The sequence below is a fragment of the Salvelinus namaycush genome, chromosome 26 (genome assembly GCF_016432855.1).
Source record: "Salvelinus namaycush isolate Seneca chromosome 26, SaNama_1.0, whole genome shotgun sequence".
NCBI lineage: Eukaryota > Metazoa > Chordata > Actinopteri > Salmoniformes > Salmonidae > Salvelinus > Salvelinus namaycush.
Genome location: NC_052332.1, coordinates 126112 through 151871, shown reverse-complemented (window position 1 = coordinate 151871; position 25760 = coordinate 126112). Strand labels below are relative to the sequence as shown.

General features: G+C 40.9%; 2 protein-coding genes and 6 non-coding genes across 8 annotated transcripts; 1 reads left to right on the top strand and 7 right to left on the bottom strand.

Annotated features, from left to right (window-relative positions):
• Nucleotides 1-6703: 6703 nt before the first annotated feature.
• Nucleotides 6704-10319, bottom strand: LOC120021648 (60S ribosomal protein L7a). The gene is made up of 8 exons (XM_038965458.1): nt 10284-10319; nt 9329-9449; nt 8951-9100; nt 8521-8661; nt 8241-8320; nt 7853-7983; nt 7534-7603; nt 6704-6843 (listed from the first exon to the last, which is right to left on the bottom strand). Exons 1-8 carry the CDS (start codon nt 10284-10286, stop codon nt 6739-6741), a joined length of 801 nt encoding a protein of 266 aa, XP_038821386.1. The 5' UTR covers nt 10287-10319; the 3' UTR covers nt 6704-6738.
• On the bottom strand, nt 7681-7746 carry LOC120021917. Its single transcript, XR_005472553.1, has one exon. It is a non-coding gene; the product is annotated as a small nucleolar RNA SNORD36 (small nucleolar RNA).
• Nucleotides 8073-8149, bottom strand: LOC120021949. The gene has a single exon (XR_005472582.1). It is a non-coding gene; the product is annotated as a small nucleolar RNA SNORD36 (small nucleolar RNA).
• Nucleotides 8403-8470, bottom strand: LOC120021916. Its single transcript, XR_005472552.1, has one exon. It is a non-coding gene; the product is annotated as a small nucleolar RNA SNORD36 (small nucleolar RNA).
• On the bottom strand, nt 8789-8857 carry LOC120021920. Its single transcript, XR_005472556.1, has one exon. It is a non-coding gene; the product is annotated as a small nucleolar RNA SNORD24 (small nucleolar RNA).
• LOC120021921 lies at nt 9189-9257 on the bottom strand. Its single transcript, XR_005472557.1, has one exon. It is a non-coding gene; the product is annotated as a small nucleolar RNA SNORD24 (small nucleolar RNA).
• On the bottom strand, nt 9528-9604 carry LOC120021948. Its single transcript, XR_005472581.1, has one exon. It is a non-coding gene; the product is annotated as a small nucleolar RNA SNORD36 (small nucleolar RNA).
• Nucleotides 10320-10345: 26 nt separating the features above from the next.
• LOC120021226 (mediator of RNA polymerase II transcription subunit 22) lies at nt 10346-13534 on the top strand. The gene is made up of 4 exons (XM_038964892.1): nt 10346-10439; nt 10685-10833; nt 11909-11989; nt 12302-13534. Exons 2-4 carry the CDS (start codon nt 10711-10713, stop codon nt 12518-12520), a joined length of 423 nt encoding a protein of 140 aa, XP_038820820.1. The 5' UTR covers nt 10346-10439; nt 10685-10710; the 3' UTR covers nt 12521-13534.
• The last annotated feature ends 12226 nt before the right edge of the window (nt 13535-25760 follow it).

The window sequence follows — 25760 nt, the reverse complement described above, 5'->3', positions numbered from 1 at the left end:
GGCAAGCGTGCACATCCAGCCTGTTCAAGCAACATCACCCTCTTGGTCGACTTGCAAAAAAAAGTGGTGAAGCAGCCAAGTGTCGCAAAGAAAACTTTGCAAATGATCTTCACGCTCTGACTGAGAACTAAATTGAACCGGTGTGCATAGCAATGAACAAAAGTGGCACTTGGAGCTACTTCAAAAGCCATTACAACAGCACGTTCATAGGTTTGGGCAACTTTCTCCATGAAGTTAACCTCTCTTGGGTAGGGGGCAGTATTTTGACATCCAGATGAAAAGCGTGCCCAAAGTAAACTGCCTGTTACTAAGGCCCAGAAGCTATGCATATAATTGGTAGATTTGGATAGAAAACACTCTAAAGTTTCTAAAACTGTTAAAATTATGTCTGTGAGTATAACAGAACTGATATGGCAGGCGAAGCCCCAAGGACAAACCCCCCCCCCTAAAAAATCAGCCTACCCCTATTTTAAATGGCTATCACTTTTATTATAAGGCCAAGTCCTCCCAGATTGCTTCCACTAGATGTCAACAGTCTTTAGAAAGTTTCAGGCTGGTTTTTGAAAAAATTAGCCAGAAATTGTAGTTTTTCTAAGTGGCTCCCATTTTGGCTGTAGTGTTTCCAAGCGCATGGAAGAGAGCGCGTTCTTTGGTATTTTTCTCTGGTAAAGACAATAACGATGCTCCGTCTTACATTTTATAGTTTATTTACGTATTAGGGTACCTAAGGTTTAATTATAAACGTTGTTTGACTTGTTTGGAAAAGTTTATTAGTAACATTTGGGATTCATCATCCATTTTGATGGAGGGAAACTGGGTGGATTATTGACTGAAGCGCGCCATATAAACTGAGTTTTTATGGATATAAAGAAGGACATTATCGAACAAAGGGACCATTTGTGATGTAACTGGGACGTTTTGGACTGCCAACAGAAGAAGATCATCAAAGGTAAGGCATTTTTTATATTGCTATTTCTGACTTTCGTGTCGCACCTGCCTGGTTGAAATATGTTTTTCATGTGTTTGTATGCGGGGCGCTGATTATCCTCAGATAATCAGATAATCGCATGGTTTGCTTTCGCCATAAAGTCTTTTTGAAATCTGACACAGCGGCTGGATTAACAATTACACTTGTGATTTTATGAAAGTTAAATATTTATAATACTGTCGTTTGAATTTCGTGCTCTGCAATTTCACCGGATGTTGGCCAGGTGGGACCATAAGAAGTTAACTTAAACTCAGACATCTCAGAATTCACAAAGTCAAACAGACTGTGCATCTCGCCCACTTGACACATCAAAGTAGCCTAAGAAATGTTCCTGAATAAAGCCCTGATCATCCACATAACAGATAACTTTATTCAGGAACCGGGTGTGACAGCTGATGTCTGTGGTTTCCTTCATTTGCCATGCGAAAAACGGTGCTGCTTCCACTTCTCTTTTAATCTCACTTTTAATGGATGATGCGATGGAGGCTATAAAAATCATTCTGAATTGATTTTGACATACCAGAAAAGACAGTAAAAAGTTCCATATGTTCAGCAAGTAATGCATCCTAACGTGTTATTAACTCTGCAAGCTCCTTGTAGTTGCCCTTGTTAGCAGAATTTTCCCTCTCGTTGTGTCCTCTAAAATTCAGAGTGTCTGTGTTCTTTTGCCCATCTTAATCTTTTCTTTTTATTGGCCAGTCTGAGATATTACTTTTTCTTTGCAACTCTGTCTAGAAGGCCAACATCCCGGAGTCGCCTCTTCACTGTTAACGTTGAGACTGGTGTTTTGCGGGTACTATTTAATGAATCTGCCAGTTGAGGACTTTTGAAGTGTCTGTTTCTCAAACTAGACACTCTAATGTGCTTGTCCTCTTGCTCAGTTGTGCAGCGGGGCCCCCCACTCCTCTTTCTATTCTGGTTAGGGCCAGTTTGTGCTGTTCTGTGAAGGGAGTAGTACACAGCGTTGTACGAGATCTTCAGTTTCTTGGCAATTTCTCGCATGGAATAGCCTTCATCTCTCAGAACAAGAATAGACTGACGAGGTTCAGAAGAAAGTGCTTTGTTTCTGGCCATTTTGAGCCTGTAATCGAACCCACAAATGCTGATGCTCCAAATACTCAACTAGTCTAAAGAAGGCCAGTTTTATTGCTTCTTTAATCAGGACAACAGTTGTCACCTGTGCTAACATAAATGCAAAAGGGTTTTCTAATGGGCCTCTGTATGCCTATGCAGATATTACATAAAAAATCAGCCGTTTCCAGCTACAATAGTCATTTAAAACATTAACAATGTCTACACTGTATTTCTGATCAATTTGATGTTATTTTAATGGACAAAAAAATGTGCTTTTCTTTCAAAAACAAGGACATTTCTAAGTGACCACAAACTTTTGAATGGTAGTGTATATATTTTTATTATTTTCGCATGTTATTTTGGCATTAATACGTGTCCCATATCAGTTTGCAAACAATGTAAAAAGTTAATAAAGCCACATACAAACATTGTCTCTTTTTCGCTTTCTTGAGTAAGGCAGCTCCAAAATGCAGGTGTTTCAGCCTAGCTCAGTGCTTTCTATGGTGGAGGGGCAGCTTGCGGAAAATACAGAGTGTAGGTGTAGGTAATCTTCTCTAGTTGCAACGTGATTGGCTCAGTGTTCTTTCACTCATGGGGACATTTCGGCACCGCAGAATCTACAGGAAGAGCTAGGCAATTAAAGCCCCCTTGGGTGCTACCATAGATTTACATTAGAAGTGCCCATCCAAGAAGGCTCAAGGTTATTGGCCACAGATAAAATGATGTCAAATCACGTTATATCTACCGTAGCTTTGATTGGAGTTATCATGTCAAAGTCAATGAAGATAAAGTATAGATAAAATGTATCGGTGCTCATCGGCCATTGGACAAAAATTACACAAGTTGGAAATCGCAAATTCAACTATGAGTGGTTTGGATGAATCAGTGGCTAACTGCAAGCGTTGCAAAGCAGTCACTATTTTGCTCCCTCTGCCTGCTATTTTGTGGAGAGGGTGTGTGGTCCAAGTCTGGGTTTAAGGGTCTCTTTTCCAAGCTGAAAAGTATAAACATTCACACGCATCACCATGGGCCAGAAAAGGTTGAATACATTGGCCGTGCTGTCAATCCATCATGATTTCTGACGCATTCGTAACAACTGGAAACTCGGAACTGGGAAATCTCAGACTTCAGTGAGTTCAAGACAACTGGGAAATAGGGGAAAAAACGAGCTCCGACTGGGAAAATACATTTTCAACGGTCATCCAACTCGGAATTCCAGTGAGTCCAAAAATGTCTTGTATGCTGCTGCATAAATGACATAATATGCCAGAGAGATATGTATACTGTATCTAAGAAAGTAATACTAAGTGTACAGTATGTTGTGTAGTAAGTTGTTAGTAGCCCATGTGCCTCACCCTAATAATTTGGTCCCTTTCCCCCTCATAACTTAAGACTACTGTTCTGACTTGATGGTGCACATGTAATCTATAGCCTGTTTTAGAGAAATCATTTAATATTGTAAGAGCTTTCATTGTCTGCGTATATGCCCCCTTAATTTATCCTACGGTTCTGACTTGGTGTACAGGGAGAATACTGTAAGAATGGCCCATGTCCTGAATTCTGTCGCTGTAAATTTCAAAAGTGCTGAACAAATAGTTATATTGACTACGTCCGTCTTCGCTTGCTCGTTAATCAAAATTACGGATTGCCTCTTATCCGCTCACCGTTGCCTTATACCAGGGTTTGAGATGTACAATTGTCAGTAAAAAACACAGTAGCTTAAGCTCAGTACACTCTTAGCAAAGAAGCAGAAAAGGGTATTATTCCCATCGATCAGGCCCTGGTTAAAATGGGGCTTTGATGCCATGCCCAAATTCTCCCTGTAACATCCTTATTTTACTTGTTATCAAATCAAATCAAATTGTATTAGTCACATGCGCCGAATACAACAGTGAAGACAGTGAAATGCTTACACTGTAGACAGTGAAATGCTTACTTACTAGCCCCTAACCAACAATGCCGTTTAAAAAAATACAGATAAGAATAAGAAATAAAAGTAACAAGTAATTAAAGAGCAGCAGTAAAATAACAATAGCGAGACTATATACAGGCGTGTACCGGTACAGAATCAATGTGCGAGGGCACTGGTTATTTGAGGTAATATGTACATGTAGGTAGAGTTATTAAAGTGACTATGCATAGATGATAACAACAGAGTAGCAGTGCTGTAAAAGAGAGGGAGGGTGGGGTATTCATTAGGTATTCAGGAGTCTTATGGCTTGGGGGTAGAAGCTGTTTAGAAGCCTCTTGGACCTAGACTTGGCACTCCGGTACCGCTTGCCGTGACTAGGGTGGCTGGAGTCTTTGACAAATTTTAGGGCCTTCCTCTGACACTGCCTGGTATAGAGGTCCTGGATAGGAGGAAGCTTGGCCCCAGTGATGTACTAGGCCATTCGCAAAACCCTCTGTAATGCCTTACGGAAGGAGGCCGAGCTGTTGCCATACTCGGCCCTTTTTTACATGTAGTAAACAATCATCTCCTTTGTCTTGATCACGTTGAGGGAGAGGTTGTGGTCCTGGCACCACATGGCCAGGTCTTTGACGTCCTCCCTATAGGCTGTCTCGTCATTGTCGGAGATCACTGTTGTGTCATTGGCAAATGTTATAATGGTGTTGGAGTCGTGCCTAGCCGTCCAGTCATGAGTGAGGAGGGGACTGAGCACACACCCCTGTGTTGAGGATCAGCGTGGCGGAAGTGTTGATACCTACTCTTACCACCTGGGGGCGGCCCGTCAGGAAGTCCAGGATCCAGTTGCAGAGGGAGGTGTTTAGTCCCAGGGTCCTTAGCTTATTGATGAGCTTTGAGGGCACTACGGTGTTGAGCGCTGAGCTGTAGTCAATGAATAGCATTCTCACATACTGTAGGTGTTCCTTTTATCCAGGTGGGAAAGGACAGTGTGGAGTGCAATAGAAATTGCATCATTGATAGAATAATTTGTATGGTTTGAGATAATGGCTATAGTGTTCCACTCTGATATTGTATAATGGTGTGAAATGTTTGAGAATCATAAGAAGATAATATGAAGATGTGTGTAGCTATGTTAGAATTATAATACTAGGGTATTATAGTAAGGATGTAAGCAGAGTGAAGTTGTAAAACAGATAATAGGATTAGGGATTAGGCAAAATATTGGAATTTGCTGTTAGCCTTCAAAATAAAAGTACCTCATTGAAAGTGATGCAGAAGGTTACAATTGGTGTAATCATGCCATATTTAGACTAGATAATGTTAAACAAGGCTGGAATGTGAAGCAATGAAATGGGGTATCCGTCTACTCGGTGACACCCAGAGGAGTACGCAAATATTAGCATTGTAGCTCTTATCGCAGAACTGTGAAATCACCTCCCCAGTCAGCCTATTGTGTGTGTTGACATTCATATTGCATTGTACAGCTTTACCCAAGGTTTGGGGATCAATGAAATGGGGTAACAGTCTACTCAATACCCAATATATTTTTCCCGCAACATCCTCCTCAGAGTTATCAGAATCCAACACACCCACGCAGTATTGTTTTTCCTCTGGAATAGTGTTCAATACACATAGGTTGACAATAAATGTGGCTCAATTCAGTTCTTTCAGTCCCACAATCAAAGCTACGACACTAATGTTCTCTGGGTGTCATTGACCCACAGGTAAGGCTGTACAGTGAATTAAGTATGCCCCTAATTAAATTCTAAAGTCCAATACATCCAGTGTGATTTCAGATTAACAAGTTCTTTTGGTTTTAACATTTCAAACTTGTTTAGCATGATCTATTCAATGTCATAATTCTACTATTTGTATTCATTCGCATCAATGATACTTTTATTTTGAAGGCTAACCGCAAAGTCCACTATTGTGGCTCGATTCACAGATGGGCTTGACCACCATTGATCAAATAAGAACCGTCTTATAAATTAGGGTTATTTTAGATGAGTTATCTAGCCATAGCTACTGAAAAAGGTTGTTTTGGGGAAGAACATTGTTGCATCCATGAGCTAGCTAGCTTTTTATGACCAGCACTAAGAGCGTGACAACTTTACCAGCATCATAGCATTACCAGCATCATAGCATACGTAATCGATGAATTGTGACATATGAAATACGAGTGGCAGTGTAATCAGTGTATTAACTGTGTAAAAAAATAAACGCTTTAAATTATTGTGCGACGTGCAGTCATATTCAGGTCCTGACTGGTCAACACGCTTATTTGACACGTCAGTGTTATTTGACGCATATTTTTTGACATGCAAAGACCCAAATGGTGTTCCATACTCACCTACTTCTTCCTATCATTCAAGGGAAGCGCTGCAGTAAGTTAACGGGCAAACTGCCATGCCACTCTCCCGCTGTATTTCCAGAGCGCGCGCTGATGCTGTAACTAGCACACTTGTCTCCTCTCTTCAGTCGTATGCTGCATTGTTATGTGAATGATTGGCTGAGACACTTGTTCACATACAGCCAGTAGTCAAGCTTTTCTCATCGGATCTACACAAATTGCGCAGCTCACATTCAAAACGGCAAATTGCGCTGGAAGGTGACTAGTTTGCATCCCTTCAATTGACTGATTTCCTTTTATGAACTCATTAAAATGGTTGATTTTATATTCTTTGTTCAGTATACACACAATCCAATCTGACAAAAGACCAGAAAAAACTGCATATTTCTTGGGACATTTATTTTGATAGCAAACAGCTTATCCGAGCTTGGTGGCCAGTTCCTTGGCCTTTGCCTTCTCCAACTTTGTGATGCGTGCTGTGGACTTGGGGCCCATGATACCACCTCCCCAGTGACGACGGATCTAGGAAAGGAAGCACATTGTCATGATTTAATTCAGTCTGGTAGGAATGGCATAATAAAGACATTTTAGAGAAAGGCGAAGACTGCAGCAATCTGGTGATTTGTGTGCCTCCAGATCCCCTCCAGTTATGTAGCAACAGGGGGGATATAGCAATATTTTTGGACAATTGATATTGACTCCAGTATCAGTTTGTAAAAAGGTAGCGTTAGCTAGAGCTAGCCTGCTGTACCTGTGCCAAAAGGTGGGTATTTTTAATCTTATAGCTTGTTCTCAATCCCACAAAAAACAGTTAGCCAACATGTTCAGCACTACCACTTCCCTAATTGATCAGAACTCGTTCTCATGCTCTCTGTCTCCCTGCAGCATACAGTGAGCAATACGTTTGGAACATAAAAATCACAATACATTTTGTATCGGCACGTAAGTATCGTGAAATTGTATTGTGAGGTTCCTGCCAATTCCCAGCCCTGAAGCCATATACAGAAATGAACACAGGTCTTTAAAAAACATTTCCTTCGTGATCCTAGTGGGTGTCAATATCCCTTTTAAGAGAGCAAATATTTCAAGTCATCTGCAAAACCAAAATGTGAACCCGCAAGATAATCCATTCCATCTTCAGGACACCAAAACATGCTGGCTTGACCACTTGTCAATATTAACAAACAGATGGTGGGCAGACCAGCCACTCACCTCCTCGTATCTGTCATTGTAGTTGGTCTTGATGGCTTCCACCAGCTTGGCAAGGGCACCTTTGTCCTCACTGAAAAGGTAGGAACATGTCATCAGTGCACCGTCACAAAGAACATTTGAGATCCAGTTAAAACTGCACACAATCCTTTGGTTCAGGGTTAAAAAGCTCACAAAGCCACATGTTCAGTTTAAGAAATTCATACATCATTGCCAAAGGATTTAATACATTTTATAAAGCACAAGCGCAACTTCCTAGAGGTTGGCCTCAGTGCATCAACACCACTTTCACAAATGTTTGGCTATGCCACCTGTTACTTACGGGTTTGTCTGTGTGAAGGCAACTGAAGTGCAGGTCTTTCTGTGCACCAGTCGTCCCAACCTGGCCTTGCCCTTGACAATGCAGTAAGGGACACCCATCTTACGACACAGAGCAGGCAGGAACACCACTAACTACAAAGGGGAAAAGAAAATGTCAAGTATCTATTCTTTATGGACCAAACACTTGACTGTGCTTTTGCGTCTCAACTACAATATTAGTCTTCGCTCAGAATTAAAAAGCTTGTATGTTTTGATCCACATTGAGGATTCAGGTGAAGAAATTCAAGCATCATTGCAAAGAACCAAATTAGCCCATGAATAATGATCAAGTCTGCAACAGCTCACCCATAATGAACAAAATAAGCATAGAATGGTGAAAGGAGTCCTACCTCAATAGGGTCCACATCGTGGGCAATGACCACCAGCTGGGCCTTCTTGCTTTCCACTAGAGTGGTGACTGTGTTCACACCTATGGGAGAATTCAACATGGATATCAAAAACATGTTCAACAACAAGTTCTGTTGAACTAGTCAAAAACAATTATTGTGGCTGATGCTCAGGGTTAAAAAGTTCAAACTACATGATTGTTTCAGGTGAAGAAATTCAAACATCATTGCATCAAGGCCAAAGTATGTAATCTAAAAATTACTTAAATCCCTCATGCCTCACCTGCACGGAGAACAGGAGGCCTCTTGGTTGGGGTATCTCCCTTTCCAGCAGCCTTCTGCTCAGCGCGGGCCAGAAGCCTCTGCTTCTTCTCCTGCTTGGTCTCCGGCCTGTACTTGTGGGCCAGTTTGAACAGCTGTGTGGCTGCGGGGAAATAGAGAATTAGTACATCCCACTGGATCTGAGGAATTGCAGAAAACATCTGTAACTCAAGTTGGCTGGATCCCTAACTTTTGACAAATAGCTTGAGGGTCTTTCAAGTACAGTAAGGTGCATCAGTGATCTTGGTGGGTGTCAACATTGCTGTTCAGTTAGCAAATATTCTTTCACATCATCTGCAAAACCCACAATATACCAGCCATCTTCAGAAACAATCCCCCCCCCCCCCCAATACACAACTCAGCAATATTGATAAGCCCATGTACAGACTTACCTGTCTGGCGGTCCAGTGCCTGGGTGAACTGGTTGATCGCAGGGGGGACCTTCAGACGCTTGTAAAGGATGGAGCGCTGCCTCTGCAGGCGGATGTAGCGGGGCCATTTCACAAAGCGTGTCAGATCACGCTTGGGCTGGATGTCCTGACCTATAAACACGGTGGGGGGGGTTGAATGCATCTAATCACTTTGGTATGATCAGAAAATAGCCTGAAGCCACTATAATCATGAAAGAAGTGCATCAGCGATCTTGGTGGGTTGTCTGCATTGTTGTTAAGATAGCAAATATTATTTTCATCATCTGCACATGCTGACATGGGAAAATGTCAAAACAGTTGGTGAAAATCTAATAGAAATCCCAGGTTCATTTTACACACCAATGCCATAGTTCTTTGGTCTCTTCTCGAACAGGGGATTGACCACTTTCTTGGCCTCATGCTTCTTGGCCACTGAAGGGGCTGGTGCCACCTTCTTCCCCTTAGACTTCTTGCCTTTAGGCTATCAAAAACAAGTAGACTGGTCAGCATAACGTTAAATGGTCAAATACATTTCACATAATATAACTTGACTGTGGCTTTAGCTCAGGGTTAAAAAGCTCGTGTTTTGAATCAACATAACAGATTCAGTTCAAGAAATTCAAAGCATCATTGCAAAAGCCATTAATAAAACGTCAGTGGGAACTGGATCATACGCTTGGCGTGAGTTTCCTCATCAACACTAGCGTATTTGGAGATAACGTTAGCTATGGCTACCTAGTTAGCACATTTAACTACCCAACTCTCAAAGGCATACAATGGTTTACTTGACAACTTCCAATTAATTGATTATTTGATATCCTTCACTACTACTGTTATGGACAATGAGTTAACCCAATCTGGGCGCATGGAACAGGCCGTGAGACCCGTAACCAAAACTGACGCGAAGTTAGGCCTTCGAGACAAGTTAGCCCACTTGCTAGCTACGTTACTAGATACCACTTTAGTCCCACATCAACTATACATTTCCCAAGATGCGTAAAAAGTGTAATGCATGATTTAACGTTTCCATAAACTGCATTTCAACAAGTTCCTAGACACGGATTGTGTTAAAATAAAGCACGCTGTATGGGTGGTGTTTCTGCGGACAACTTCTACAGGCAATATCAGTACCAAGTCATGGGAGATTTCGGATAAAACAGCAAAACATTATTACCATACCAATGTGAAATGGGCGCTTGGGTTATGTACGACAAGTAAGAGTAACTTTTATGACACATAAACATTTTAAAAAGAAGATGGTAAGGGATGAAAAGATGTATCTTTTCCCCACCAAACGAAATATCAATACACTCACCATGTTGGATCAGATAGAAAGGAAGACCTATGCATTGTGGGTAATTTAAATTCCGTGGTACCTTGATGTGACGTCATTAACAGTCGACGGCAGGGCTGTTTTTGAACGGGATGTTTCTGTTTTTATAAATAGTATTTTTCAACAATGAATTTGGAGGTAAGTGAGATTTCATGAATAATACTAGACTATATATAGGGTGCACAATCATAGGATATGTCTAAACATATTTGGTTGAGTTCATGCATTTCTATGTTAATTATTGCAAGTTGAGAAAGTCAATACACTTGTGATACACTACTAACGTTAGCCAGTGCCATGCACATGCCGTTTATATTTTTCTGGTTAACAACATAACTTTATGATCGTATTTTATGTTCTTTATATCCTTTATGTGCTTTTAGTGGGTTTGTTCACATTCCTGAATACTATGGCCAGCCAAAGAGCGCTACCTCAAAGCAAGGAGAGCCTTCTTCAGAACTACAACAAAAGACTGAAGGATGATATCAGGTCCATTCTAGACAACCTCACAGAAATCATCAAAACTGCAAAGGTAGCTGTAACATTACGATATTTGTGTGTGTGTGTGTGTGTGTGTGTGTGTGTGTGTGTGTGTGTGTGTGTGTGTGTGTGTGTGTGTGTGTGTGTGTGTGTGTGTGTGCGTGTGTATGTGTGCACCACGTGCACAGCATACAACCGGTGTAAAAAGTACAGTGAAACTCTTACATTTAGAGCTCTTTCCGCTCTTTCCCAACAATGCAGTGACAATAATAGTAATATTAATAATATAGATAATATAAAATAGAGTAGCAAATACAAGTAAGAATAAAAACCACATAAAAACTATGATGAGCGTTAAAGAACATGAAAATGCAAGTATGTACTGGTCAGTGCCAGTACCTTATTCAATGTGCAGGGGTACTGGAGTGGTTGAGGTGGGTTTATACATAAAAAGTGACTGGTAGTAGGATATACATGTGAACAGGCCTGAAAAGTTACTGGTAGCAGGTATATATAAATACTCATGGTAATATACTGTATAATGACCTGACTGGGTCGTTACAATACTAATGGTAATATATACATGTATTAGTGACCAGTAGCAGGATAAATAGATACAGTAAATACTATTGGTAATGGCAATCAATAATCATTGGACAGCTGCATAATGGAGTAATACATCTAATCAATAATACTTTTAGCAGCAGCGTAGGTTGTGTTTGAGTTTGTATAGACCTGTGGATGGTCTGTGGGAGAGGGAGAGCAGTAGTGGTTAGCAATTTTACCGTGTTATGGCCAGGGGATTAAAGCTATTTAGGAGTCTGTTTGTCTGAGCCATGATGCACTGGTAATGCCTGCCAGACTGGAGCATGGAGAACATGTCTCGGGTGGCTGGAATCTTTGTACGTCCTGGATAGCTGGGAACTCGCTCCCAGTGATGCCCTGGGCCGTCCGCACCACCCTCTTGTAGGGCCTTCCAGTCGCAGAGTGGTGAGACATAGTGTGTGTTTGTCTGTGTGAGAGAGAGAAACAGAAAAAGTGTTGTTTTTTTACTGAAAGAATGACGGTTCAACCCAAAGAGTCATCTCTATGGTCCAACCAAAATTTGTTGGTTTGTTTTGCTTCAGGTAGAGGATGAGACACAGGTCTCTCGGGCTACACAGGCTGAGCAGGACCATTATGAGATGCATGTCAGAGCAGCCAACATAGTAAGTACATTCATTATACTATACATACATACCACCCAGACTCCCTTGAAACTAAACACGCTTGTCATTAAACCCCAGAGTGTATATTCATGACACTAGTAAAGTAAATGATAAACATGGAATTTAATCCTGGCTCATGTTCATTGGGGCATGAAACAGAAAACATTTGAAAATCTTTTGCAACTAAAAACGTTGGTAGTCCTTCCCTGTTTCAGTCAGTGCTTTCCCCATTTGGTGCATAATGAACATGAGTGCATGTTACAAGGCAAAAGCACCAGTGATAATCCCAGTGCTTTGTTGTTGTGTCTAAAGGTGCGTGCGGGCGAGTCCCTGATGAAGCTGGTGTCGGACTTGAAGCAGTTCTTGATCCTCAACGACTTCCCGTCAGTCAATGAGGCCATCAGCCTGCAGAACCAGCAGCTGCGCTCGCTGCAGGAGGAGTGCGACAAGAAGCTCACCTCGCTCCGCGACGAGATCGCCATCGACCTGTACGAGCTAGAGGAAGAATATTACTCCTCCAGGTACAAGTAGGCTCATACTGTACAGTCGTTGTTCATTTGGCCTACTCCATCATGCCCTATAGCCCCAACCTGCCCCTAAATTATAGCACCTATTCCCCCTCACCGCCGTGCCTTATGAAGGGTTGATCTTACCCCACCACCTCAGTCATATCCATTAGTTCGTTACTGTCTTTGTATGTTGAGTCAACTTCATTAGAATATCCAAATGCCGGGTTCAATAGATGATTGATCTACCTATGGTCAAAAATCAATTGCATTACATTTAACGTGAGAATCTCATCTCATTTAGTTTAAAATTAAATGAAGTGCCTTGTTTGACATGCCTCTGGAAGTTTTTATCCTCATGTATGATAGGTTGTAGGTCTCTACATGGTAAATGTTACACTCAATCATAAGTGTGGAGTTTCTACTGTATCTGGTTGCTATATTCTTCCTCAGTTCTTTGTAATAGGCTCATGAAAGTGATGAATAAGAGAACATGCATAGAGAGGAGGAAAGGGAAATGTCAGAAAAATACATGTTAAATGCTTTGTAGCATATTTCTTGGACTCTTATGAAGAACAAAAACTATGATACAATCACAAAATCACTGGAAGATTACTTATATTCAGTATATTCAATTGTTGTAGTTTTTCCTCCATTAACATGTCTTTCTAACCCCAAATATAAATTATGGATGTATAGGTTGATTAACCATTGTATAATCACACCAGCCATTTGAAGCTTTCTATGTTATACATTTTCTATAGAATGTTTTTTTGACTGGAAAGTGCTAGACATGTCTCAAATCCAATCTCTATGAGGGTTCCATAAACTTGTTTGAACAGAATCCAGTATCTCTACCGATTCCATCCCTAGCTAGCCTACAAGTTACCAAGTCAGTAACCGTGCAAACTGTGTTCACAAAGCATACATTGTTGCACGAACATCAACTATGGCATTATGTATTAAGTCTATATCAGTCACCTACATAGGACCCACCCTTAAACCCTTTTAAACTTTGAAAAATAAACTAGAGACAAAACAATGTAGTTCGTTGTCTAGTTTGTTTAACTGTGAGAAATCTAGCTGTCTCTGGATGCTGCTTTTAGGCATGCAAGGTGTTGGGGCCACTCTTTTTCTCTGCCTTTGCATTTCCTGTTCTTACCCCTGCATCAGGACCTAATACACTTCTGGGACTATGGTTACAAAGTTAGGTGATTTAGGTGTTTTAAGCACTCAGTTCAAGATGACCCAAAGCTAGTTATTGACCCTTTGCTCCAGGTCATGTTCCATTGATTGTGTTGCATTTGGAAATGGAAAAAACAAGCTATGAACGTGTTCAGTTGACCATTTTGAGATCGCATTGCAGCTGTTAATAGCGAAGACGGACAGGAATGAAGACACACTTATATAGGGATATCATCACAGCACCAGATACTAAACCTACTAGCTAACATTTCTCTGTGATCCTTAGAGCTTAAGCTTGTCCTTTATACTGCTGTTTACTGATTTCTTGTGTGTATCATACCTGTCTGTCTCTTTTGTGCATGTGTGTGTGTGTGTGTGTGTGTGTCTGTACCAGATGTGAGTCAGACACGTCTGCCCCTTCTTCTCTGTGCTTTGCTGATTCTATGCCCCCCTATGGTTTTTGTTCTGGTAAAGCTACAGTCAGTGGGACAGTACGGACCTGCCCCTGTGTGAGGCCTACCGGCGCCGGGACAGTTGGGCGTCCCCGGACGGGGGTGACACATCTAGGTCAGCCCAGGAGGGCGTGGAGGACACAGACGGAACCACCTCACAGGAACCTACCCCCAAACACAACTTAAACGGTTATGGGACCACTGGCGCGGTAGATGAGCCCTAAAGCACTGGAGCAGACCATATGGATGGGCACATAGACGGGTTGGGTGACAACGTCAAAAAAATTATGCACACGCATCGATGTGGCCGGAAGGCATGCATTTTTATGATTCTAAATGGTCAGATAGCTAAAGTGACAAGAAGCTTCCAAGTGGGGAATCGTAGGTGACTCGTTTCATCTTGTTCACTAGCTACAGTTCAAGTCGGAAGTTTACATACACTTAGGTTGGATTCATTAAAACTTGTTTTTCAACAACTCCACAAATTTATTGTTAACAAACTATACTTTTGGCAAGTCGGTTAGGACATCTACCGTGTGCATGACACAAGTAATTTTTCCAACAATTGTTTATAGACAGATTAATTCACTCATAATTCACTGTATCACAATTCCAGTGGATCAGAAGTTTACATACACTAAGTTGACTGTGCCTTTAAACAGCTTGGAAAATTCCAGAAAATAATGTAATGGTTTTAGAAGCTTCTGATAGGCCAATTGATATCATTTGAGTCAATTGGAGGTGTACCTGTGGATGTATTTCAAGGCCTACCTTCAAACTCAGTGCCTCTTTGCTTGACATCATGGGAAAATCAAAAGAAATCAGCCAAGACCTCAGAAAACAATTGTAGACCTCCACAAGTCTGGTTCATGCTTGGGAGCAATTTCCAAACGCCTGAAGGTAACACGTTCATCTGTACAAACAATAATATGCAAGTATAAACACCATGGGACCACACAGCCGTCATACTGCTCAGGAAGGAGACGCGTTCTGTCTCCTAGAGACGAACGTACTTTGGTGGTAAAAGTGCAAATCAGTCCCAGAACAACAGCAAAGGAACTTGTGAAGATGCTGGAGGAAACAGGTACAAAAGTATCTATATCCACAGTAAAACGAGTCCTATATCGACATAACCTGAAAGGCCGCACAGCAAGGAAGAAGCCACTGCTCAAAAACTGCCATAAAAAAAGCCAGACTACGGTTTGCAACTGCACATGGGGACAAAGATCGTCATTTTTGGAGAAATGTCCTCTGGTCTGATGAAACAAAAATAGAACTGTTTGGCCATAATGGCCATCGTTATGTTTGGAGGAAAAAGGGGAAGCTTGCAAGCCGAAGGACACCATCCCAACCATGAAGCACGGGGGTGGCAGCATCAAACATGGGGATGCTTTGCTGCAGGATGGACTGGTGCACTTCACAAAATAGATGGCATCATGAGGTAGGAAAATGATGCGGATATATGAAAGCAACATCTTAAGACATTAGTCAGGAAGTTAAAGCTTGGTTGCAAATGGGTCTTCCAAATGGACAATGACCCCAAGCATACTTCCAAAGTTATGGCTTAAGGACAACAAAGTCAAGGTATTGGAGTGGTCATCATAAAGCCCTGACCCCAATCCTCTAGAACTTGTGGGCAGAACTGAAAAAGCGTGTGCGAGCAAGGAGGCCTACAAACATGACTCAGTTACACCAGCTCTGTCAGGAGGAATGGTTCAAAATTCACCCAACTTATTGTGGGAAGCTTGTGGAAGGCTACCTGAAACATTTGACCCAAGTTAAACAATTTAAAGGCAATGCTGCCAAATACTAATTGAGTGTATGTAAACTTCTGACCCACTGGGAATGTGAAGAAAGAAAGAAAAGCTGAAATAATTATTCTCTACTGTTATTCTGACATTTCACATTCTTAAAATAAAGTGGTGCTCCTAACTGACCTAAAACAGAGAATTTTGGCTAGGATTAAATGTCAGGAATTATGAAAAACTGAGTTTAAATGTATTTTGCTAAGGTGTATGAAAACTTCCGACTTCAACTGTATGTAACCAACAGCTGTAACGATGTATTTGAGAGAGATGTGCTCATTGTGCAAATGTATTTGTGTTTTCAATAAGCATTTGGAGACGAAATGTAGTTTACAACCCTGTGTGTTTTGCCCTATAGTTGCGCACAGGTCGGTTTGGTTGCTAAACAAATCAACCCTTCTATTGGAACAAGAGAATGGACCTCTTCCTCCATCACTGTGTATAACTATGGTTCTAACAACACTCCAAACATCACACATATTTTATGAAATCAATAATGGTAATCAACTGTAACAGTTCATAAATGCTGTAAGATCTGTAGCAACGTATTTGAAGTTTTAGTGTTGTTCATTCATGAATACTTGGGACAAGATTAGAAGTAATAACACAACTAGTTTGAAGACTTAATTAGCTGGCCTAAACAACTTAAAATGTGTCCCTGGAAATCTAAGATTATAAAGGTGTTGTATTTTGCTCTTTCTGGTGTTAATATGCCCATTATGTACATTGTTGTTGATATTTTGTTAGGTGAAACACATTTCAGTTAACTCAGTGGCAGAGATGTACAGTATTACTAGATGCCATTTTCTTTCGTTCTGTTAAAACATGTTTAAATGTATGACTATAGGACTGCAGGCCATGCAAGTGTATGGATGTTACGTTATTGGATTTTTTTTGCAGCATTATTTTAGTAATTTTGCAATTTAAGTTAGTAAACGTCTGTTAATTCCATGAAGGATTAGACAAGTCAATAAAACATAATTATAAACTCAAGCTTCGGCCTCTTATCTTTAAAAAAAATCCCAGATATTTCTGGAAAAATCTGAAAATTTATTCTGCTACAACAAAAGGACTTATATTCTAACTTTGACACAAAAATTCTAAAATAGCATGGGAAATGTATTGCAGAAACCAAGGATGGAATGACACCATCACATAATTCAGATTTATGACATTTCACATGCTATCTGCAATGGTAAAATACAAATATATACAATACATAACATTGATCACAGACAAAATATGCAAAAAATGCTGGAAACAAAAAGGAGAAGGGGCTATAAATACAAAGGTGTTCACGAGGAAAACAGGCAGATTTTTGTTTTCTGAAGAACATTTAGGGCTGGTTTCCAGGACACAGATTAAGCCTAGTCCTAGACTAAAAAGCATGTTTAGTAGAGATTTGACAATCTCCAGTCCTAGGGCCAATCTGTCCCCAGTATCTGCGATTCATCTTCTTGAACTTCTCGAAGTGGTAGTCATCAATGGCCTTCTCGTTGTTGGGCCTCTTGCGATGGTTGGGTGGTTCCACAGCTGGGACAGACGAGTGCAGATTGACAGTTAGCTTCTCTACTAGGTCAAAATATGTCAGCTAAAAATATAAACCTCTCTTCATCTCAGAAATACTGTGTTATGCTATCAGTATCAGCTGTTGATTCTCTTAAAACGGTGTGTGAATGTTTATATAGAGTACCAGTTAAAAGTTTGGAAAAACACCTAATCATTCCAGGGTTTTTCGTTATTTAAATGTTTTTTCTACATTGTAGAATAATAGTGAAGACATCAAAACTATGAAATAACACACATGGAATCATGTAGTAACCAAAAAAGTGTTAAACAAATCAAAATATATTTTATATATTTGAGATTCTTCAAAGTAGCCACCCTTTGCCTTGATGACAGCTTTGAACACTCTTGGCATTCTCTCAACCAGCTTCATGAGGTAGTCACCTGGAATGCATTTCAATTAACAGGTGTGCCTTGTTAAAAGTTAATTTGTGGAATTTCTTCCCTTAATGCGTTTGAGCCAATCAGTTGTGTTGTGACAAGGTAGGGGTGGTATACAGAAGATAGCCCTATTTGGTAAAAGACAAAGTCCATGTTAAGGCAAGAACAGCTCAAATAAGCAAAGAGAAACAACAGTCTATCATTACTTTAAGACGTGAAGGTCAGTCAATCTGGAAAATTACAAGAACTTTGAAAGTTTCTTCAAGTGCAGTCGCAAAAAACCATCAAGCGCTATAATGAAACTGGCTCTCATGAGGACCACCACAGGAAAGGAAGACCCAGAATTACCTCTGCTGCAGAGGATAAATTGCAGCCCAAATAAATGCTTCATGGAGTTCAAGTAACATACACATCTCAACATCAACTGTTCAGAGGAGACTGAATCAGGACTTCATGGTCGAATTTCTGCAAAGAAACCACTACTAAAGGACACCAATAATAAGAAGAGACTTGCTTGGGCCATGAGAAACATGAGCAATGGACATTAGACACAGTAGAGAGGGTAGTGCGTACGGCCCAGTACATCACTGGGGCTAAGCTGCCTGCCATCCAGGACCTCTACACCAGGCGGTGTCAGAGGAAGGTCCTAAAAATTGTCAAAGACCCCAGCCACCCCAGTCATAGACTGTTCTCTCTACTACCACATGGCAAGCGGTACCGGAGTGCCAAGTCTAAGACAAAAAGGCTTCTCAACAGTTTTTACCCCCAAGCCATAAGACTCCTGAACAGGTAATCAAATTGCTACCCAGACTATTTGCATTGTGTGCCCCCCCAACCCCTCTTTTACGCTGCTGCTGCTCTCTGTTTATCATATATGCATAGTCACTTTATATATACATTCATGTACATACTACCTCAATCAGCCTGACTAACCGGTGTCTGAATGTAGCCTCGCTACTTTTATAGCCTCGCTACTGTATATAGCCTTGCTACTGTTATTTTTCACTGTATTTTTACTGTTGTTTTTATTTCTTTACTTACCTATTGTTCAACTAATACCTTTTTTGCACTGTAAGGTCTACACCTGTTGTATTCGGCGCACGTGACAAATACACTTTGATTTGATACCGGTGGAAATCTGTTCTTTGGTCTGATGAGTCCAAATTTGAGGTTTTTGGTTCCAACCATCATATCTTTGTGAGACGCAGAGTAGGTGAACGGATGATCTCAGCATGTGTGGTTCGCACAATGAAGCATGGAGGAGGAGGTGTAATGGAGGAGGTGTAATAGTGTGGGGGTGCTTTGCTGGTGACATTGTCTGTGATTTATTTAGAATTCAAGGCGACCTTAACCAGCATGGCAACCACAGCATTCTGCAGCGATATGCCATCCCATCTGGTTTGCGCTTAGTGGGACTATCATTTGTTTTTCAACAGGACGATGAAGCAACACACACCTCCAGGCTTTCTAAGGGATATTTGATCAAGAAGGAGAGTGATGGAGTTCTGCATCATATGACCTGGCCTCCAGAATCACCCGACCTCAACCCAATTGAGATGGTTTGGGATGAGTTGGACCGCAGAGTGAAGGAAAAGTAGTCAACAAGTGCTCAGCAAATGTGGGAACACCTTTAAGAATGTTGAAAAAGCATTCCAGGTGAATAGCTCATGAGGACAAAGATCGTCATTTTTGGAGAAATGTCCTCTGGTCTGATGAAACAACAATAGAACTGTTTGGCCATAAGGCATCCCGGAAATTGGAGTAGCAGTGGTTGAGTGTTTTAGCAGCGCGAGTACTACAGTCAATGTGTTGATAGAACTTCGGCAGACTTTTTCACAAATTTGCTTTGTTAAAATCCCCAGCTACAATAAATAGGATATGTGGTTTCCAGTTTGCATAAAGTCCAGTGAAGTTCTTTGAGGGCCGTTGTGGTATCGGCTTGAGGGGGGCTATACACGGCTGTGACTATAACCAAAGACAATTATCTTGGGAGATAATACGTCGGCATTTGATTGTGAGTTATTCTAGGTCGGGTAAACAAAAGGACTTGAGTTCCTGTATGTTATCACAATCGCACCATGAGTCGTTAATCATGAAACATACAATCCCGCACTTCTTCCCGGAGAGATATTTATTACTGTCTGCACGATGACCTTAGAACCCAACTAGCTGGACGGACTCAGACAGTATATCCCGAGAGTGCCAAGGGCTATTTGACCGAGGCCTCCTCCATAAAGATGATGTTCTTTATCTTAGCACTGAGGAATAAGGGGGGTCTGTAACGGCTGTCGTCCTCCTCCTCGTCTGAGGAGGATAAGTTAGAAGGATCGGAGGACCAATGCGCAGCGTGGTAATTGTTCATCTTGTTTTAATAAAGGTGAACACTCAAAATACAAAACAACAAAAGTGACAACCGAAACAGTTCTATCTGGTGCAGACACACAAAGACTAAAAACAACCACCCACAAAACCCAACACAAAACAGGCTACCTAAATATGGTTCCCAATCAGAGACAACACAAAACAACTGCCTCTGATTGAGAACCATATCAGGCCAAACACAGAAATAGGAAAACCTAGAAATACAAACATAGACTGCCCACCCCAACTCACGCCCTGACCATACTAAATAAAGACAAAACAAAGGAAATAAAGGTCAGAACGTGACAGGGTCAAACAAGATGTGCTTAAAGATAGTAATAGAAATAAACAAACACCAAAGCTGTTGTGCAAGGTTTTCAGTCACTGGATTTGTTGCGGTAAGATTATTGCCGACATTAATACAGTTTCAACAACTGCAAAATGCAAAAAAAACGAACTACCCCAAGCTCCAAAACCTGGGCACTACCACAGCCGCAGAAGCATTTTGAGACAACTCACTAAATGCCCAGGTCAACCTCGGGGTTCCCATTAAGCATTTTATTGGACAACATCTCCTCTGTCTTCTTGGTCCGGATGTTCTCTGGCAACTCGTACAGGAGGTCTTCTGTGTTCCTTCACCTTCAACTTTCTGTTCCTCCACTACCACCAAGCCCTTCTTCGGCTCTGTCTCAATGTACTTCATCCTAGCCAGGAGGACAGGGGGAGAGAAAATGCAAAAATATATAGCTTCAAGATATAGAACTTCAAAATTGTGACCAGTAGAGAAAATAGAAAAATACAGAACTTCGAATATATGTAACCTTACAATTGTGACAGGGAGAGAACATGATAAAAATGTATAGCTTCAAAGTATTTAACTTCAAGATTGACAGGGAGAGAAAATGAGTCAGATCCAAGACATCGGTGAGATCTCAATGGACAGTAGTTGTGCTCTCTGAAGACATTGTTTAATTTGGTGCTTTCCCGATAATGTACATGTCAGCGTCCTTTAGCCAGCTGTAGCCCAAAGGCCGGCAGATCATGGAGATTGTCACGTCCTGACCATAGAGAGCCTTTATTTTCTATGTGGGGTTCTAGGTTTAATTTTCTGTGTTGGTGATTTGTATGATTCCCAATTAGAGGCAGCTGGTAATCATTGTCTCTAATATTGGATCATATTTAAGTAGTGTTTGTTCCCACCTGTGTTTGTGGGATATTGAATTTTTGTATTTTGAGTTAGTGTATGTAGCACTTCTGTAGTCACGGTTCGTTGTTTGTTTCTTGTTTTGTTGTTTTTGCTAAGTTTCACTATTAATAAATTATGTGGAACTCAACATTCGTTGCGCCTTGGTCCGCCTCAACAAACGATCGTGACAGCGATATTGAGACGTTTCATCTTACTATCCAAAGGTAACGTATGCAGCTGGCTATACACTCGTATCCCCTGTGGACCGGTTCATACATAAAACGTTCTCCCTTCAGGCTGCAAAGGCGTCGATTTCCTCCTTAACTCGATTTAAACGCGAGAAGGCAGAAAAAAACAGGGGAAATATGCATACTTTATTTATGAAACACTACTTTCCACAACCATATTGTGGCTAATGTTACTTCCTAACATTGCATACAGGGATCACTGTAGACTATAAAATTAGGAATTAGAATAGTAGAATGGACATGATGAACCTTCTTATGATGGTATAATAGACAGCCATTTTGGTCAGGGAGTTGGTCAACCATGGTTTGCCAGTGTTGTGATAAGATATTGTGTAAAATAATGATTTTGAAGAATTTATCTGCACTGTTTGTTTGTTAGCTAGCTAGCCAGTTTTAGAGGAATGATGCTATAAATGTTTCAAATTAACTGCCAATATGCCAACATTCCATTCAAACAATGCAGTCAATCCACAGCCACACACTGGCTGAAATCAGTTGAAGATTGGATTTACACAAGTTGTAAATGTAACAAGTACCACTATTGTATCATATAACAGCACTCCAATAGCACTTTCCAAGAAAATAACAATTTAGATATTTATGGTATGTTTACATATATTATAGAGGATATTTATACAGAAAATGGGTATGAAACCTATATAAACGATATTTATAATTATATGACAATTTTAGGTTGACAATAATTCCATTACACAATTTCTGATATCACATGCCTTACTTTCATTTTCAGCATTAAGTCAAATCAGGATTATGCCTTTACTACCATTCATTCCAATTAGACTGGTTTGGATTTCTTCCTGACCAATACGGCTTCCATTTTCATCCCATTCTGGAACTTCGAGAGTTTATGACATAGCCCCTCTAGTAATTTATCCTAATATTGGGCGTATTTGAGTGGCTAAAGCAACCGACTAGACCAAAGTCGAGGAGTGAAGTCGGAAGTAAATCTGAGATTGCCAAAAGTCAGACACAAATGCCTTTTTCCAACAGAAAAGCTCGGATCAACATGGCAGTGTTACAATTGTTTATAATAGGTTTTCTTTATAATGTCTAAAAAACATTTATCTAACACCCATTCACAAACTGAAATTATATGTGTGTACATTATACAATCAATTAGTGAGAGAGAGCCTCAATCTCATGTATTTATTCACTGTAAGCTACACATGGTTCTCGTTTCAATCCAGGGACGGTGTTATGGACGGGCCAGGCTACCGTATCTCCTTGCCCGTCCAAATAAGATATTGAAATATTAATCATTTATTTGACTGAGACGCACATGGACAGAAAGAAGCATCAATCTCAGTTAAAACATCTGAGCGAGCGAAAACAGCGCCCCACTGTCTCATTATGTGTAGCCCATGTATCTGATGCTGTCTGGACCAAAAGAGTATGACATGTCATACTATTTCTGGCCAGACCGCACCTGATACATGGGCTACATATTGAGGGGCGCTGTTTCACTCACTCGGATGCTTTCTCCAGTGACATAGTTTCAGCAGAGAGGAAGAGGCGAAGTGAGAGGGCTCACTCTCGCCAACATCTGTCCAGAATAAGACAATGCGTTTTTATGGGCATAATATGCTAACCTAAGCTTGTAGCCGGCCTTTGGGACAAAAACTCTCATTGTTAGTGTAGAGACATGAGCATCTTGTCATTATATACAGATCTCTGGTTTCACCCTTTTGCGAATTGAAGAGGAAAGTTGGCAGGTGCACAGTTAGGATGCTGGATTGCCATAAATTAAATTGATGTTTCGCCAAAATTATATAATTACTCCTTTCTAAATAAAATAATAAAAAATAGTTCACCAGGGAGCATGACTTAGCCACAGAGGATCATTAGCCTATGCCTATTTGGGAAGCACGCAATTTGGGTAGTGCGCGTGGCAATAGGTCTAGCTGACTGAGTTGCGTCTGTCAGTGAAAAGCGTCTAAAATATGTGTGAAGATAATATGTGTCTTGAGTATAATATAAAGTTGCATCAAGAAGAAGAGGGCGATATGCTGCGTCTTAAGAAGAAGAGAGGGGGGGTTATGGTACGTAATGTATGATTTCTGATTGTCTTAACTCACCACTAATAAAATTAGCTTCTCAGTCATTTTTTCTTCACTTCACACAAGTCAACGAAGTCTGTTTTTTTTTATCCATTGCGAATGGATGTATTTGAAAAATCTTTCCAACACTCCAGTTACGGTGACCACATTTAAAATACCCAAATGCGGGACAACAGGAGGATTTTGCACGACACTACATGCCGATTTTTTTTGGGCATCACTATAGCCTTCATGTATTTTGTTTCAATCCATGCACATTCTTTCGGTTGAGTTTTGGCCTAATATTTGTTTCTGTTATGCAGAATACTAATTAATCATTGTGATCTGCCAAGACATTGATTCAGCTTTGATCTATATTTGACTAAACAAGCATCATTGTGAGAAGTGGCGGAGCAACAGAGAGAATAAAGTAGACAGCACGGGTCAAAATTTTTATTTATGACCCTATGTCCGGATGACGCGTACATGCCCAAATATGGGCATCCGGCCAGGACATCCTGTTCCTGTTGTCACGTGTTAGAGGGTGTGTTATTTTATATCTATATTGCATCTATTCCTTTGAAGTTGTCATAATGATTGATGTGTAGGGACCTGGTTGAACTGGGGGGGATGTGTTTGAACATTTATTTATTGCCCTTAGGGTTGTTGTCTATGAAGTAGGAATGTCCGGGGGGGGGGTTGTATTTGCAGCAGACGTGCGGCTCCAGAACAAGACATGCGGCTCCAGAACACTAAACAAGATTTTTAAAATAAAACCCAGAACATTAAACAGAAAATTATGTCTCCTAGGCCAATTCTCGGGGTGCTATGCGTCTCATGTCATGAACCCAATGACAAAAGCATTGAAGAAGTTTTGGGTGAGGCCCCTGAATGTTTTAAAGGAGTTTTGGGTACGAGTGAGGGACATATGTCTTACATATTCCAACCTAAGGATTCTACGGTTAAGATATTCACAGACAGCGGCCCCAAACCCCTTTATCATGCAAAACCCGGGAGTTTTTCTCCTGCGCTGCAGATGAGAGAATGGCTTAAGATAAGGCTAGCGCTCTGTCAAATTGAACAGGCTCTGAGTGGTACAAGCCTGCCAGGATATGCAATGGAAGAACAGGTGTGCGGCCGCAGTGATCTGAAGGCCCTAAGAATCGCTTCAATGGCATATAGCCCCGACTCCAAAGAGACAATTTTAGCATGTGAACAATTTGATAGTACAAATGCGACGAAGTCTGTCAAATCATATGTATTTTCCAAAGCCTGCAAGGATGTGAACTTTTATATGCCAGTGTTTAGCTTTAAATGGATTGATTATCCCATATTCATAACCATGATGAATAAGCCGGACAGTCTTTTCCAAAATCGTGAACAATTACGGCGCTGGCCGCGTCTATCCTTAAGACATACCCAGGATCTACATGCCAGACGTTTGATCTATCCCTGGAGTCAAAACTTACGGAGCCTTGAAGGGGCATGCGTGGGATATCCTGCGAGCCAGAGAGCCTGTCTTGACAACCATGATGGTGTAGGAAATCAAAAGGAAATCCTGCCAGACGTCATCAGAAGTGTCCACTAAATTTGTGGGTTGAGGGGAGCCTAGGTCTCTAGTGGTGCATTCAAAACATCTCGAAAGTCGTCAATCTCTGACTTCCGACTTCAGTGAGTTGAAGACAACTGGGGAATCTAAAAAAAAAACGAGCTCAGACTGGGATTTTTATTTTGTTTTGAACAGTCATCCAACTCGTAATCTCTAGCATCTTTCTCTGACCTGAAAATCACTGATGTCATGATTTGATCTCTCTTCCCCCCCCCCAGTCTACTAGCCTATCGAAGGTCTTGCGCAGTCTAAACATTACAGGAAAATGCCGTTGGTTTATTACATTCTCTGCAATCTATGCCTAATGCAAAATACCAAAAAGTTAGAATCGGTATGAGTCTATGCATCGACCAAACAGTTTAACAGGTAAAAAAATATATTATTCTGGAGCATCCCATTGAATCAGGCTATTCAT